A 13,521-nucleotide genomic window follows, 5' to 3' on the forward strand; every position below is an offset into this window, starting at 1 on the left:
AATATGTTTATGTTTCTGATGAGTTTCCTTAAACACAAACTAAAAGAACAATTTTACTGAATTGATTGTTTGAAAAGTTGTGTCTCTTCAGATTTTTATGTCTGCTAGTTCATTTTGGAGATCAAAATTGTTCTTTGAAGCCTCATATGTATGTGGAATTGCTTTTTGCCAATTCTGTAAAGGGCTACAGGGCACAGATTAAGAGCTTAGGAATTACTCACAGCACTGTAAAAACCTTGCACAAATTAAAGTATCTTGCTTTCTTCTAGGTTTAATATATTTCTACTGCTCCTTTTTAGTTATACTCTGTGTCTACCCAAGCATGCATACCCTAGAACCGATCTACCTTTGTTAAGGTTACAGAAAGGGATCTGTAGTTCATTTGGATTCAAAAACATAATTTCTCCATTTCACCATTATTAGCAAGTGAGAAGTGTAACCCAGGATAAAATAATTTTTAAAAAAATTTTGACACTTACCTGAGCACTAGATAGTCGAAGGACCTCTCCACCTCCAAGAGTCTGTATCTGATCTGTCTGTGGGAGGGGGCGTCCATCCTTCATCCAGGTAATTTTAGGAGTTGGGATTCCAGAAGCCAAGCAGGTAAGTTCAAGCGGATTATTAACAATCACTGATACCTCTACAGGTTCTTCAGATCCATTTATATGAGGTGGTTCTATTTAAAGGGAATTAAAGACAACAACAAAATAAACTTGCCGTTTGATAAAGTACTGCTGATTAGAAAAATTTTAAAGAAAATTCATTTCAAATTTATGTTCATATAATACAAATGGATTAAAACAAAGATACCAAAATAATAATTCCTAGACGTTATTACCATTTGTCACTGGCACTATTTTAAAAGGGACAACTCATGTCTATAATAGATCATGAAGTAAATGGCAATCTGGTCCAAGGCAATTATAGCTTAGCAAGTGGAATTCAGATAATTAGAGCAGTCTCACATAACTGCAAAGATTGGAGAACAACTAAAATTAAACTTATCTTGAATCCTTTTTAAAAGAGAGCTATTTCCACATAGAAGCATGTTTTTGTACCTTCTAAACATCTATCATTTCTATAAAAGCAATAGGCAAATGCTGTGGAATTTTGCTATCATCTTTTCCATGTAGAACTTTAAGAGGAAACAATGACTAAGCAGAAGAAAAAAAATAGTTACATTTGGAGACTGTTCCTGCATAAAACACATTTGTTATGTCTGGGCAGAAATAATTTCCTTTTTTGTTATTTATACTTCTAAATTACCTTTCTCAAGAGGATGTTAAAGAGTCTAAACACTTGGAAGAAACATTAAGGTTCCTTAGTCCAACTACTCTCAAGTTTAAGAATCCCTTTAAAATAGTCTTTCCATACAACAATCATTCAAGTTTTCTATGAACATTTCCAGCTTACTATTTCACAAGGCAGCCAAAATAGCTGTTGGACAGCTCCAAGGATTAGACTTTTTTTTTTTTTTTTTTAAATCAGGCACATTGTTTGGAACAGAGATTCATAGCAGAGCATCTAGAGTCAAAGAGCCTGAGTTTGAATCCTGGCCCCAACCATTATTAGCTTAGTGGATCTGGGCAAACCTCTAAAATGAAAATACCACTATTATTTAACACATAGGATCATTGTGAGTATCCAATGAGATCATCTATAAACTACTCATTTCTTTTGTGTTTCTGAATATGTTTTATTTTATAATTAAAGATTTTTAAAAAGCCATTGCTACTACAATGTCTACTACAGCTGTTGGTATTATTATTAAATCCTGTTTACTAAAAAAAAAAATTTCCACCTATGGTCATTTTTTCTTTCTGCAGAAAGACAATATATTAAATCTATACTCCTTTTCAGATTATAATTAAGGAGTCAGAGTTTCTTAACTACTGACCCACATGACCATTTTTTAAATTTCATCCATCTTCTGTATTGCTGTCAAAATCCATTTTCTTATGTGCATTTTAGAGTGACCCAAGATTTCTTGCTTAAAGGATTTCAGTGTTTCCATGTTGCTTATTGAATGAAATAAAAACTCTTCATCATAGCTTCCAAAGCTTCTGCAATATGGTCTTTATTTATCTTTATAACATTATGTATCTTTAATATACTTACATGTAACCTAGGCTTCAAATTAGACCACTTCTTTTGCTCAACATGCCAGTCTTTTCTTGCTCTATGACTTTACTAATGCTATTCCTTCTGCTGGAACAATTCCTATAGTTCCATCTCCTAACTGAGCATGTTCAAATACTATCAAGGTCACATTAATATCATTAAACTCATTTGTAAAAACCATAAATCCTTTCTTGATTCTCTCAACACTAACAATAAATTTTTCTCCCTTATTTTAATTTCAAAAGTATGTTGTCTTATCACTCAAAAGCACTTATCTTATTCACCATTTGTCTATACTTAATTCTTTTCTTTTTTTCCCTTTAAATATTTTATTTATTTATTTATTTATTTATTTATTTATTTATTTATTTGAGAGAGAGAGAGAGAGAGAGAGAGCATGTGCACAAGCAAGGGAGGAGCAGAGGCAGAGGGAGAAGTAGACTCCCTGCTGAGCTGGGAGCCCAACAAGGGACTCGATCCCAGACCCTGAGATCATGACCTGAGCTGAAGGCAAACACTTAACCAACTGGACCACCCAGGTCCAGTCAATTCTTTATTCCTTTCACTTACTGGTTACTTACCATGTTTTAGTCACTGTGGATACAAAGATTAATTAGGCCTTTATCCTCAAAGCTTGTAGTCACTAGATTTAAAATAGCAGCAGCAATAATAGAAAGAGCATGTTCCCACCTGATTCAAACCCCCAGTCATCAAGTCTTACAGATGTTAAGTGACTACGAACTATTTTATTCTGTGTGTTATCCATATGTCTTATACTTTGGACAGGGTAGGAGGTGTACAAACTCTAATGACTCTAGAACTTATGTTTTTGGCTTATATCTTTCTTTTAATCTTGAGATCTATAAATCCAATTATCAAATTAACATCTCCAGTGGAATATTTTTTTTTAAAGATTTTATTTATGTATTCATGAGAGGCAGAGAGAGACAGAGAGAGACAGAGAGTGAGAGAGAGAGAGAGAGAGGCAGAGACACAGACAGAGGGAGAAGCAGGCTCCATGCAGGGAGCCCGACATGGGACTCGATCCCAGGTATCCAGGATCAGGCCCTGGGCCAAAGGCGGTGCTAAATCGCTGAGCCACCCGAGCTGCCCTCCAGTGGAATATTTGGACATTACTTCAATTTCAACATTACTTCAGTTTCAATTTCAACATGTATTCAGACTGAAACTGTTTTTTTATTCCTCAAGACTGGTCCTTTTCCACCATTTCTTACATTTATGTGATGGATCTACCAAGCATTCAGTCACATAAGCCATAGTCATCCTTGATATTTCCTTCATCACTGTCCTGTATCCAAATTGTCATGTAAGTCCTAATACTTCTACCTGCAATTATTTCTTCTTTTTTTTGCAATTATTTCTAAATACATTTTTTCCTTTCACCTCCATTACCAATCTGAGTTACAATACTATTTACTTAGACTAACATCATCTATTTCCTGCCTTTAGGCACCCATCAATATTATCTGTTTGTTTCTTTCACATTAACAGACCCCAATCTTGTTGGGGCTGTCATTATGCTAAAAACTACATTTCCTAGTCTCTGTGTAGATGGAAGATGGAATGGTATGTGAAGATTTCGATCAATGAGCTATAAATGGAAGTGGTTTTGTGGAACTTCTAGTAAAGTCCCTAGAGGGCAACTCTTCACCCTTCCTCTTTTTTCTGCTCTGTTGTTACATCTAGTGATGCTGGGGGTGATCGGACAATGCATGATTACTGACCCACAAAGATGTAAAGGTCAAGAGAACTGTAAATATCTGAACTAGTTCACCAATGCAACCACTGCCTACTCCAAACATCTCACTCAGCAAGAAAAACAAAAGTTATTTGGTCAAGCTGCCAAACTTAGACTCTGCTGTTCACAACCAAACACAATTCCTGATAATACATGAGTCTCTCAGAATCTCCTCTTGTCCTTTCGCAAGTTGCTCTCCACTTTGCAGTTAGAGTGGTCTTTTCAAAGTGTAATTCTACTCGCAGCATTCGACTTATTAGAACTTTTAATGGTTTCCCATTGTTCTAGGATAAAAACCAAATTTTTAATGTGGTCAACAAAGCTCTTCATAGCCTGCCTGGACCCTGTTAAAATCTCTCAGCTTTATTTTGTATGAGCTTTTTACTTTTTTTCAATATTCTATAGTTATATTGGACTTTTCGCAATCACTAATACATCATGACACCTTCCACCATGTGGATAACATTAAGCTGTGAATAGCACTTCCCAGGTTAGGATGGTTACTTTCACATTTGGAGTGTAGCATTGGTCCAAGTGAAGAGTTTTTCAGGTTTTAATGGAATTAGCTTTCAACAGATGCTGAAATGCTGAAACTTCTCATCTTTCTGCTGAGCCAATTTTCAAATCTGCTTTCAGAAAATCATATTTCAGAAAATATGCCAAGACTTTCCTGCAGCTTGGAAGATTGTTCTTTGTACACTATGCTAACACATATCATAGTTATTTTCTTCCTCAGGTTTCTACATCCAGAAATGCACTGGGCTGTGATTCTGCTGCTCGGTTCTTGAATTCCTAGGGGAGCATGCTCTTCTCCCTTTCCCACTGCCACATGTTGGCCTAGGTCATGTCACATATATAGCAGGTGTTCAGCAATTATTTGTTACATGATGTCTAGAAACATGTCTGGCACATAATGTGCAGCCAGTAATTAATACTTAGTATGTGAATACAAGATCATATACATGTCATCTCTTGTTGTTCCCAATACTCTGTAAATTGGCATACAGGAATTTGTTATTCTGCCCTTCCTTACCAAAACACACTTTTTTCTGTCTTTTGTTTCTAAATACCCTGGAGTACTGCCTCTGCTACAACCCTTCATTCTCAGGAACACTCATGTACATCACAGTCTCTTCGCTGTTTACATAGTATTTTGCCTCCCTCTACAGTTAAAACTTCAGCGAGCAAGTATGTAATTCCAACCAATTCAATCCATTGAATAAACATCATTTGTCAAATGCCGTGCTGAATCCTGGGAATATAGCAATAAGTAATGTGGGTACAGCCCGTCACAGAGCTTAACTTAAGGATGAAGCAGACTTTCAAAGTTACATAAATGGGAACGCCTGGGTGGCTTAGTGGTTGAGCGCCTGCCTTTGGCTCAGGGCTTGATCTAGGATTCCCAGGATCAAGTCCCACATTGGGCTCCTTGCATGCAGCCTGCTTCTCCTCCCTCTGCCTGTGTCTCCTCTCTTACTGTGTCTCTCATGAATAAATAAATAAAATCTCAAAAAAAATAAGGTTATACAAATGATTAAATTGGTATAGGTATTATGAGAAAGATTACAGCGGATCCTAAAACATACCTAGCCTCTTGTCAAAATTATTGCTCATCGTGAGGTACATTTTGTTCTGAGGAGCCTGAGGTTTTCATTGTAGTGAAAAAACAAATAAAACTATAAAAAATTAATTATTGAAATCATTCACCTCATTCATCATTTCTCTCCCAAAGTCAATTTTTTTTACTTCAAGTAAAAGATGTGTTTTAGCTTTATAGTATCTGTTTGCAGGTAGAACACTGAGATACATATTTCAAATATTTGCTTTAATGCACACAAGAGTAAATGGAACTAGACTATTTGAAAGGACTATTATAACTATCATCTATAGATTGGATCATTTGAAAAGACTGAAATAACATAAAATAGTATAAATATCGTGGTTTTCCATTAAATTGCTACTTATCAAGAGTTTTAATTCTTGAAAAAACTTAAAAAATCTACTTATCAATTGGTTGTATGACTTGTTAATGAGTAATGTTTTATAAGTAGGAGTTTTCATCTTTTAGGTAAGAAGCAAACTAATTTAAATTTAACATGTGTCAGATAAGAATAAAACTATGTAAATTAAAAAACAGAGACATGAAATACAACAAAGTTTTTATAGATTTTGTCCCCTTAGCAAGTGATTCTAAGAATTACACTTATTTACTAAATCTTTATTGGCACTTGTTTCCCAATTATTGAATGTTTACATACCCAAGACCTTCAGGATAAAGTGTTTGTTGACTTCTCCAGCTTCATTTGAGGCAATGCAGATGTACCTTCCCGAATCTTCAGTCTCTGCATTGAGGAGCTGAAGAACCATTCCTTGAGTGCTTATTGTCAGACGGGTATTAAGACCCAGAGGCTGCCCATCTTTAAGCCAGGACATCCTGGGAGTTGGGGTTCCATCTGTAAAGCACCTCATGGAGGTAGAACTACCCTTGACAATTGTGATCTCCTCTGTTCCCATAGAATTGTCCAGATTTGGTGGCACTATATAGAAAACAAAACAGGTAAAATTTATACATCTGTTGTAATTTGAGACCAATTTAGATTAAAATTTTATTTTTATTTTTTTATTTTGAAATTTTTTTAATTGTTCAGTTAGTTCTGTAGTGTTTCTATGATCTACTAAAATATAGATTTATAATAGCATAAGAATAATTGCTGACGTTTTATAAAAGCAGGTATTAGATAGGCTAATAATTAATCTTCCAAAATATTAGCAATGAAACCTCAGGATTGTTTTCTTGTAGGACACACAAACACAAAATTTAAATGTACTTTAAGTTTTGGCCATTTTTTAACTTCTTAGGTTGTCTCTTTATTTGTTACAATGTACATTCTAGTTTCAGAAGTATCCTTTCAACTACTGTATGTGGAATACCTAAAGTAATACCAATTTCTAGACTAAGTTTTATGTAATCCCACAAAATTCACTTGCAGTCTATAGTAAATAGTTATTTAACTGTTCTGAGATGTTCTTGGGGATTTAGGAATTTGGACCAGTAAACCTTAGTATTTTAGAAATGGAATGTTTTCAGTTCTCTGTCTACACACACACACACACACACACACACACACATTCATTCATATTTTAAATACTCTAAATGAGCCATTAATATTATTAGAAAACACTCTGAACTTTCTCTTTGTATGAAAAGACTGGTCTTTGCATCTGGATTGGAATGCTATTTTTAAAAATTTAGATTTGACTTAAGGCAAAATTCCAGGTTTGAAGAGTATTTTGAAAAATAGATAATATGTTCCAAAACATATGGACCCCTTGGGAGAAAACACATTCATTCTTAGTTAGCAAGATCTTATTTTACCAATATTTTCCTGTTATGTCAACATCTAAATATAAGCCTGTTGCTTAATACTGGACACATAGTAAATAAAGTACAAGGGTCATTTCTATGACATACCAAAAACTTGAAGACTGTAATGTTTATTATCCACCCCAGCTCTGTTGGAGGCCACACAAGTGTACATGGCAACATCAGACACCTGAGCTCTCACAATCCTGAAAAACAATTTGACCTGATACTTCATAATTTAATCCCGTTCAACACATACAAAGAAAATATTTCTGATTTATACACAGATTATTACTTATGTGGGAAATTTGTGAAGCTTGTAACTATCCATCACAAAACACAGATGCCTCAAATGCAATTTGTTTCACAAAGCTGATTAGGCACTGACAGTAAACCATTAAAAATATAATTTAAAAGTGAATATTTTTCTTTCTTTCTTTTTTTTCTTTAGGACCACAAATTTATTTATTTATTTATTTATTTATTTATTTATCTATCTATTTATTTTTAATAATAAATTTATTTTTTATTGGTGTTCAATTTACCAACATACAGAATAACACCCAGTGCTCATCCCGTCAAGTGCCCCCCTCAGTGCCTGTCACCCATTCACCCCCACCCCCTGCCCTCCTCCCCTTCCATCACCCCTAGTATGTTTCCCAGAGTTAGGAGTCTTTATGTTCTGTCTCCCTTTCTGATATTTCCCACACATTTCTTCTCCCTTCCCTTATATTCCCTTTCTAAAAGTGAATATTTTTCTAATGTACACTCAAAGAATGATGCTAACATGAAAATCACATTATTGTAGTATGCATCTTCCTATCATTTTGCCACAGAAAGTTTTATCTAAAATAGTAGTTCTTGGAAATACATATGTAATAGATATGTCTATCTATGAAAGACCTATTTTATGCAAATTTACTAAAACATGAGCATTTAAACAAGAACAAAAAAAAATGTCAATTTTATAGTTGTTATCCTCCCTCTTCTAAAAAGATACTGAAAGGGAAAAATAAACAACCAATAGTAAAAATTTAGGAAAAAAACATTTCTTAAACACCATTTTCATGAAGTTAGAGCCTACAATCACAATGCCTTTATCAGTCTAGCAAATCACACATAATAAAAACTGACCTGATAACCTGTCCTCCTGATAGCAACCGGATATGGGAGGAGAGAGGCAGAGGAAGTCCATTCTTTAGCCAGTTTATCTGTGGTGGAGGTGTCCCTGTGGCTCTGCATTCAATATTTATTGAAGTATCGACCAAAGCCATTAATTTCTCTGCTTCTTTTTTATTACCCCTAATTGCAGGTGGAACTATGTCATGCAGAAAATGAGAGAGAAGAAAGGAGGAGGATGTATTACTAGATCAAATCATTTCAACTACAATTGCTCATACTGCTGCTTTTTATCCCAAAAGGAAACAGCAGTGACATCAGATTTTAAAACTAAGTACTTCAGGCACCTACTGCAGGACCTTTATTTCTACTGATAGATTCCTAAAGTAGCCAAGTCAAAAGAGAATGAAATTTCATATTTACCATAGACATTCAAGTTAAAAATTCGGTCTTCTTCTCCAGCAGGGTTAGTAGCAACACAAGTGTATTTCCCCACATTGGATGGGAGAGCTCCATAAATGGTTAATGTACTGCCATCTGCAGTCACCCTATAGAAAACGTCATAATAAAGGCACCGATATGATTCATGTGAAGCTAAGAGCTGGAAAACCCACTCTGGGTTATTATGTTCTTTAAAGAAATATTACCATAAAATACATCTTCATCTTAGCTATATAATGGTTCATATCTTTTTCACTAAGTACAAGGAGGTCTGTTAAAGTCAGAGCTAGTAAAACTGATGGAGATTTCAGGCAACCAACTAAAATTCTACAGAACCAGATCAAATCCATGTCTTATATCTACCACTTCCTTATGAGAAAAATGGAAAATTAATGAAATCAGGTTGTGAATTTCTCTATCCAAATCAAAGATGTGTTTTTCTCAAAGTTAGGATACTTTTCCTTAGTTACCAATATAAGGCTTGGATTAAATGAAGATTATTTAAAAATTCTGATATGAAATTTGAGGAATGTTATAATGAAAAACTAAAAGAGATTACATATTAAAAAACTATCAGAAAATAAAATAAAATAAAAAACTAACCTATACATGGTTTAGTAATATTTTTAATGAGAATAGGATAATTTACTTAAACTGTGACAACAACTATTATAGGGTATATTTTGCAAAAATTTTTCCACAAATTACTAGAGCTTTTCCTTTGTTATATAATAGATAACTATATAGTTAGATGATCAAAGATATCTAAGTTAAGATTATTGCATTACTGATTCCCTTCACGAGCTATTAATTACCAAACAAAATTTCCTGTTTTAGAAAGAGATTAAAAGGCTTTCTACAGTTATTCCTACAATAGTGGTTTTATTAGAATCTTCTAATGTCAAAAGTAACCACTCCATTTCTACCATGTTATGCTATTAAATATGATTACTGAAAATTACAAAAAAGAAAAATTACTATTTTATTATCTGAGTCTATTGTATTTTTTATTCTCAAAATATGAATTTTAAAATTTCACAGGGTTAGTCATTTGAATAAACAAAAAAGCAAGTTGCCATAACCAAAGGAAAGTAGTAAGTTGACTCTGAAAAATTTCTTTGATTGGCAAATTGCTCCACTTGCAAACTATACATATTGTAGAGCTGTGAACAAATAATCAGTAAGCTAGATATAAGAAAAAGTGCATTTGGAATCTTATTGTAAGAGAAATGCAACAGATCATATATTCCTAGGAATAAATATTACCATATAAGATCTTTTTTTAGGTTCCATCATCTATCTAGTACTTTGCTTGCAATAGGATTGATACCAGCTGATTTAATGAAAATAATTAAATATTTGTTGATTATTGAGATACCAAAGAATTATTGTCCATACCAAAGAAACAAAACTTAAAAATGTATTTGTAAAATATTATTTGGCAATTTACCCAAGCTTCTAATGGGAACAAATATCAAATTTTAATATAAAGTGACTTCGGAGAAAATAACATTTACTTATATTTCTTTAAATTATGTATATTCAATTCATCGACTAGAAAACAGTCCAAAGCCTGAATTTAAAATATTGGTTTAAAATTATAAAGTTCGCAATACTGTTAATTAATGCCTACTTATACATATATTGTTCTTCAAATAATTATAATTACTCTGATATGTGTATACAATGGGGCTTTGTGATGAAGTAATCTATGGTGAGTAAAATTTTGGATTGTTCTTCCAAAGGCATTTCTTGTTGAAAGTAGCAGGAAGCCCTTACTATCTTATTATTCCATCTCTATATAGTTTGTTGCATAGGAAACAAGTATTGGTAGAAAATGGTATTTGGACAAATTACTACAAGGAATGAACTTGGTTATGATGATATTGTGTTTTTTCAAAATGAGCCAAGCATTCATTCACTCATTGATGATGGATAAGGAAAGAACACACACACACGCGCACACACACACACACACACACACATACACAGAAACATACTTTTGAGCAATTGTCTAAGGAGAATTTCTGTGTCCAACTCTTTAAAATTTTTTCTTTCTTCTTTCTGAATACAATGATAGCCAAGTGCCCATGAGACTGAATTTAGTATAATTCATGTGAAATTTGAAGCAGAAAGCATTGTAGAATACCTTACAATTAATGATGCAAAGATTCTTTTAAAACCTACCGGATTCTTTCTGTTTCACTAGTATTTATGGGCTTTCCATCTCTAAGCCATTGAATAAGTGGGGTGGGAATGCCATTTGCATCGCATGCCAGCTCAACGTTTTCCCCCTGAAGAACACTCACTTCACTTGGAATTTCAGCGCCAGCGATACTTGGAGGAACTTTGGGGAAATGATTAAGATTTTCATTAACAAGGTACAAGATTATAAATTCTAACAAATACAACAGAATCATAGAACAAATATGCCATTTTTTATTTCATATTTTTCTTAGCTTGTGGCTCAAGATCCAACTATTATTATCCTCATAAATTGCTTTCAAATGAAGACTAGGTAGAGGGATAGCTTCAATATTCCTGTTGTATTTGTAAGTTGATACAATTATTTAGTCATACATGCTAGTGATAAATCTACCTCATGGGTGCCCTTTCTGGTCAAATGAATCATTTCTAGACGAAATCCTCAACATAGTTTAGAATTAGTACAGTTCAGGAGAATGTTTTACAAAACCTTGGCACCAATGTCTGAGAAAAGTATCTAAGTTGGTTATTTCTTTCTTCATAATGCATTTAAAATATTATTTATTCTGAATAATGGAGAGGTTTGTTGTACATTTCAAGATCCAATCATTTTTACACTCTTTCTAGCCATCTTCGTTTTTCACTTTAATGATCTGACTGAGAAATAATGTGTAATAAAAACACTGACAATGGCATCAAGCAGAAACACATCTGAATTCCTCTTCTAAGTAATTATGGTAGTGTGGGAGAAGTAGTTCATACCAGCTTTTAAGAGCCAATTTTATACATCTTCCCTCTCCATGTTCATTAACATCATCTTGGGAACTTGAAGTGGGCCATAATGGGGACATTTACACCATAGAAACTGGCGAATGATTGGCAACAAATCAGGATGTTTTTGTCTGGAGGGTCAGTCATTAAATATTTAACAGTACATCACTTTACAACCTCTCCAAATCTCCAAATTACAACCTCTCCAAATTATTATCTTCATCCAGAAGATAATAATTGTACCAAATATGCAGAATTGAGAGTTACTGAGTAGTTGAATTAAAGAGAGTTTTAATGAGACATCCTATAATGAGTATCTAATATATGACAAGCACTGGACTAGGCCCTATACACATATTTGTAGTCCTGAGACATGATAACATATATTGTCTGGTAAAATGTTTGGTCATACCACATTCCCCATGATTAGTACTTATTATTATTAATGCATTAAAAATTAAACATAATTTCTGATACTGAATCTCTGAATATTTTTCCCTCTTTGCTTCTGACATCTCAAAGCATCACATATCAGAGAAACCACCAATACTTATAAACTTATTTTAGTTTCTCTTTAATTTTAATTTTAGGTGACAGATTTTAATTTTATTTTACAATATATACATTTATCAAATCATTACATTGTGCCTTAAACTTACACAATGTTATATGTCAATTATATCTCATAAAACTAAAAAAATAATATTTTTGAAGTTTTAGCAGAATACAAAACAGGTAGATAATACATATTCATAATTGCTTCTATAATTTATGAGAAATTCTTTTCCTAGTAACTAATAAAATTATAAAAAGCTAGAATTCAACTTAGTTTCCAGTTAGACTTCCATTTCAATTTAAACATTAGGCATAGGGCAGCCCTTGGTGGCACAGTGGTTTAGTGCCACCTGCAGCCCGGGGTGTGATCCTGGGGACCCGGGATAAAGTCCCATGCGTGGAGCCTGCTTCTCCTTCTGCCTGTGTCTCTGCCTCTCTCTCTCTCTGTGTCTCTCATGAATAAATAAATAAAATCTTAAAAAAAATAAACATGAGGCATGAAGTAATAATCAGAGGTATATTAAAAATCAAAAGTATGCAAGTTCTCTCTCCAGTGCTCAATATTATGCTGGAACATAGGAGGTGTTAATTAAGTTAATTAAGTGTTGGGTGAACCAATGCTCCTTATTCTCACCCCAGAATAGTATAAGAATCATGCTTAGTTGAAATTTACCCAATTCGTGACTTGTAGTTATAACATACAATCTTTTCATGATTTACATCTTATTTTTTTGTAAAGATTTTATTGATTTATTTATTCATGGGAGACATAGAGAGAGAAAGAGAGAGAGGCAGAGACATGGGCAGAGAGAGAAGCAGGTTCCATGCAGGGAGCCTGATGTGGGACTTGATCCCAGGACTCCAGGATCACACCATGGGCTGAAGGCAGATGCTCAACCGCTGAGCCACCCAGGCGTCCCAAGTTATATCTTATCTACATAAACAAGAACAGATTTATAGGTGTGGCTCAAAATAAATTATACCAGATTAAAACAAATAAGCAATTCAATAGAATATATACTATTGGAAAATATTCATTTCAGTCAGCATGAAAAAGATAGAGATTATGAAATTTCTGTTAGTCTTTTTTCCACAGTTATGGCCATTTTCATGAAAATACAAATCTGATAAATGTAGGACAGAAAATGGAGAGTATTTCTTGTGCATCTAAAGGTATTTTGTAAGT

The 13,521-nt window shown here is 33.7% G+C and overlaps 1 protein-coding gene across 1 annotated transcript in view; it reads right to left on the reverse strand.

The window, feature by feature from the left end:
- Window positions 1-13,521, reverse strand: part of HMCN1 (hemicentin 1) — a 460,089-nt gene that overhangs the window by 81,086 nt on the left and 365,482 nt on the right. The window contains exons 64-69 of the mRNA XM_072733161.1: window positions 10,992-11,151; window positions 8,787-8,911; window positions 8,379-8,562; window positions 7,353-7,450; window positions 6,139-6,417; window positions 480-676 (exon numbers count right to left, since the gene is read on the reverse strand). Coding sequence (XP_072589262.1) covers window positions 480-676; window positions 6,139-6,417; window positions 7,353-7,450; window positions 8,379-8,562; window positions 8,787-8,911; window positions 10,992-11,151 — 1,043 coding nt within the window. The remainder of the gene's footprint in view (window positions 1-479; window positions 677-6,138; window positions 6,418-7,352; window positions 7,451-8,378; window positions 8,563-8,786; window positions 8,912-10,991; window positions 11,152-13,521) is intronic.

The sequence above is a fragment of the Vulpes vulpes genome, chromosome 13 (assembly GCF_048418805.1).
Source record: "Vulpes vulpes isolate BD-2025 chromosome 13, VulVul3, whole genome shotgun sequence".
Taxonomy (NCBI): domain Eukaryota; kingdom Metazoa; phylum Chordata; class Mammalia; order Carnivora; family Canidae; genus Vulpes; species Vulpes vulpes.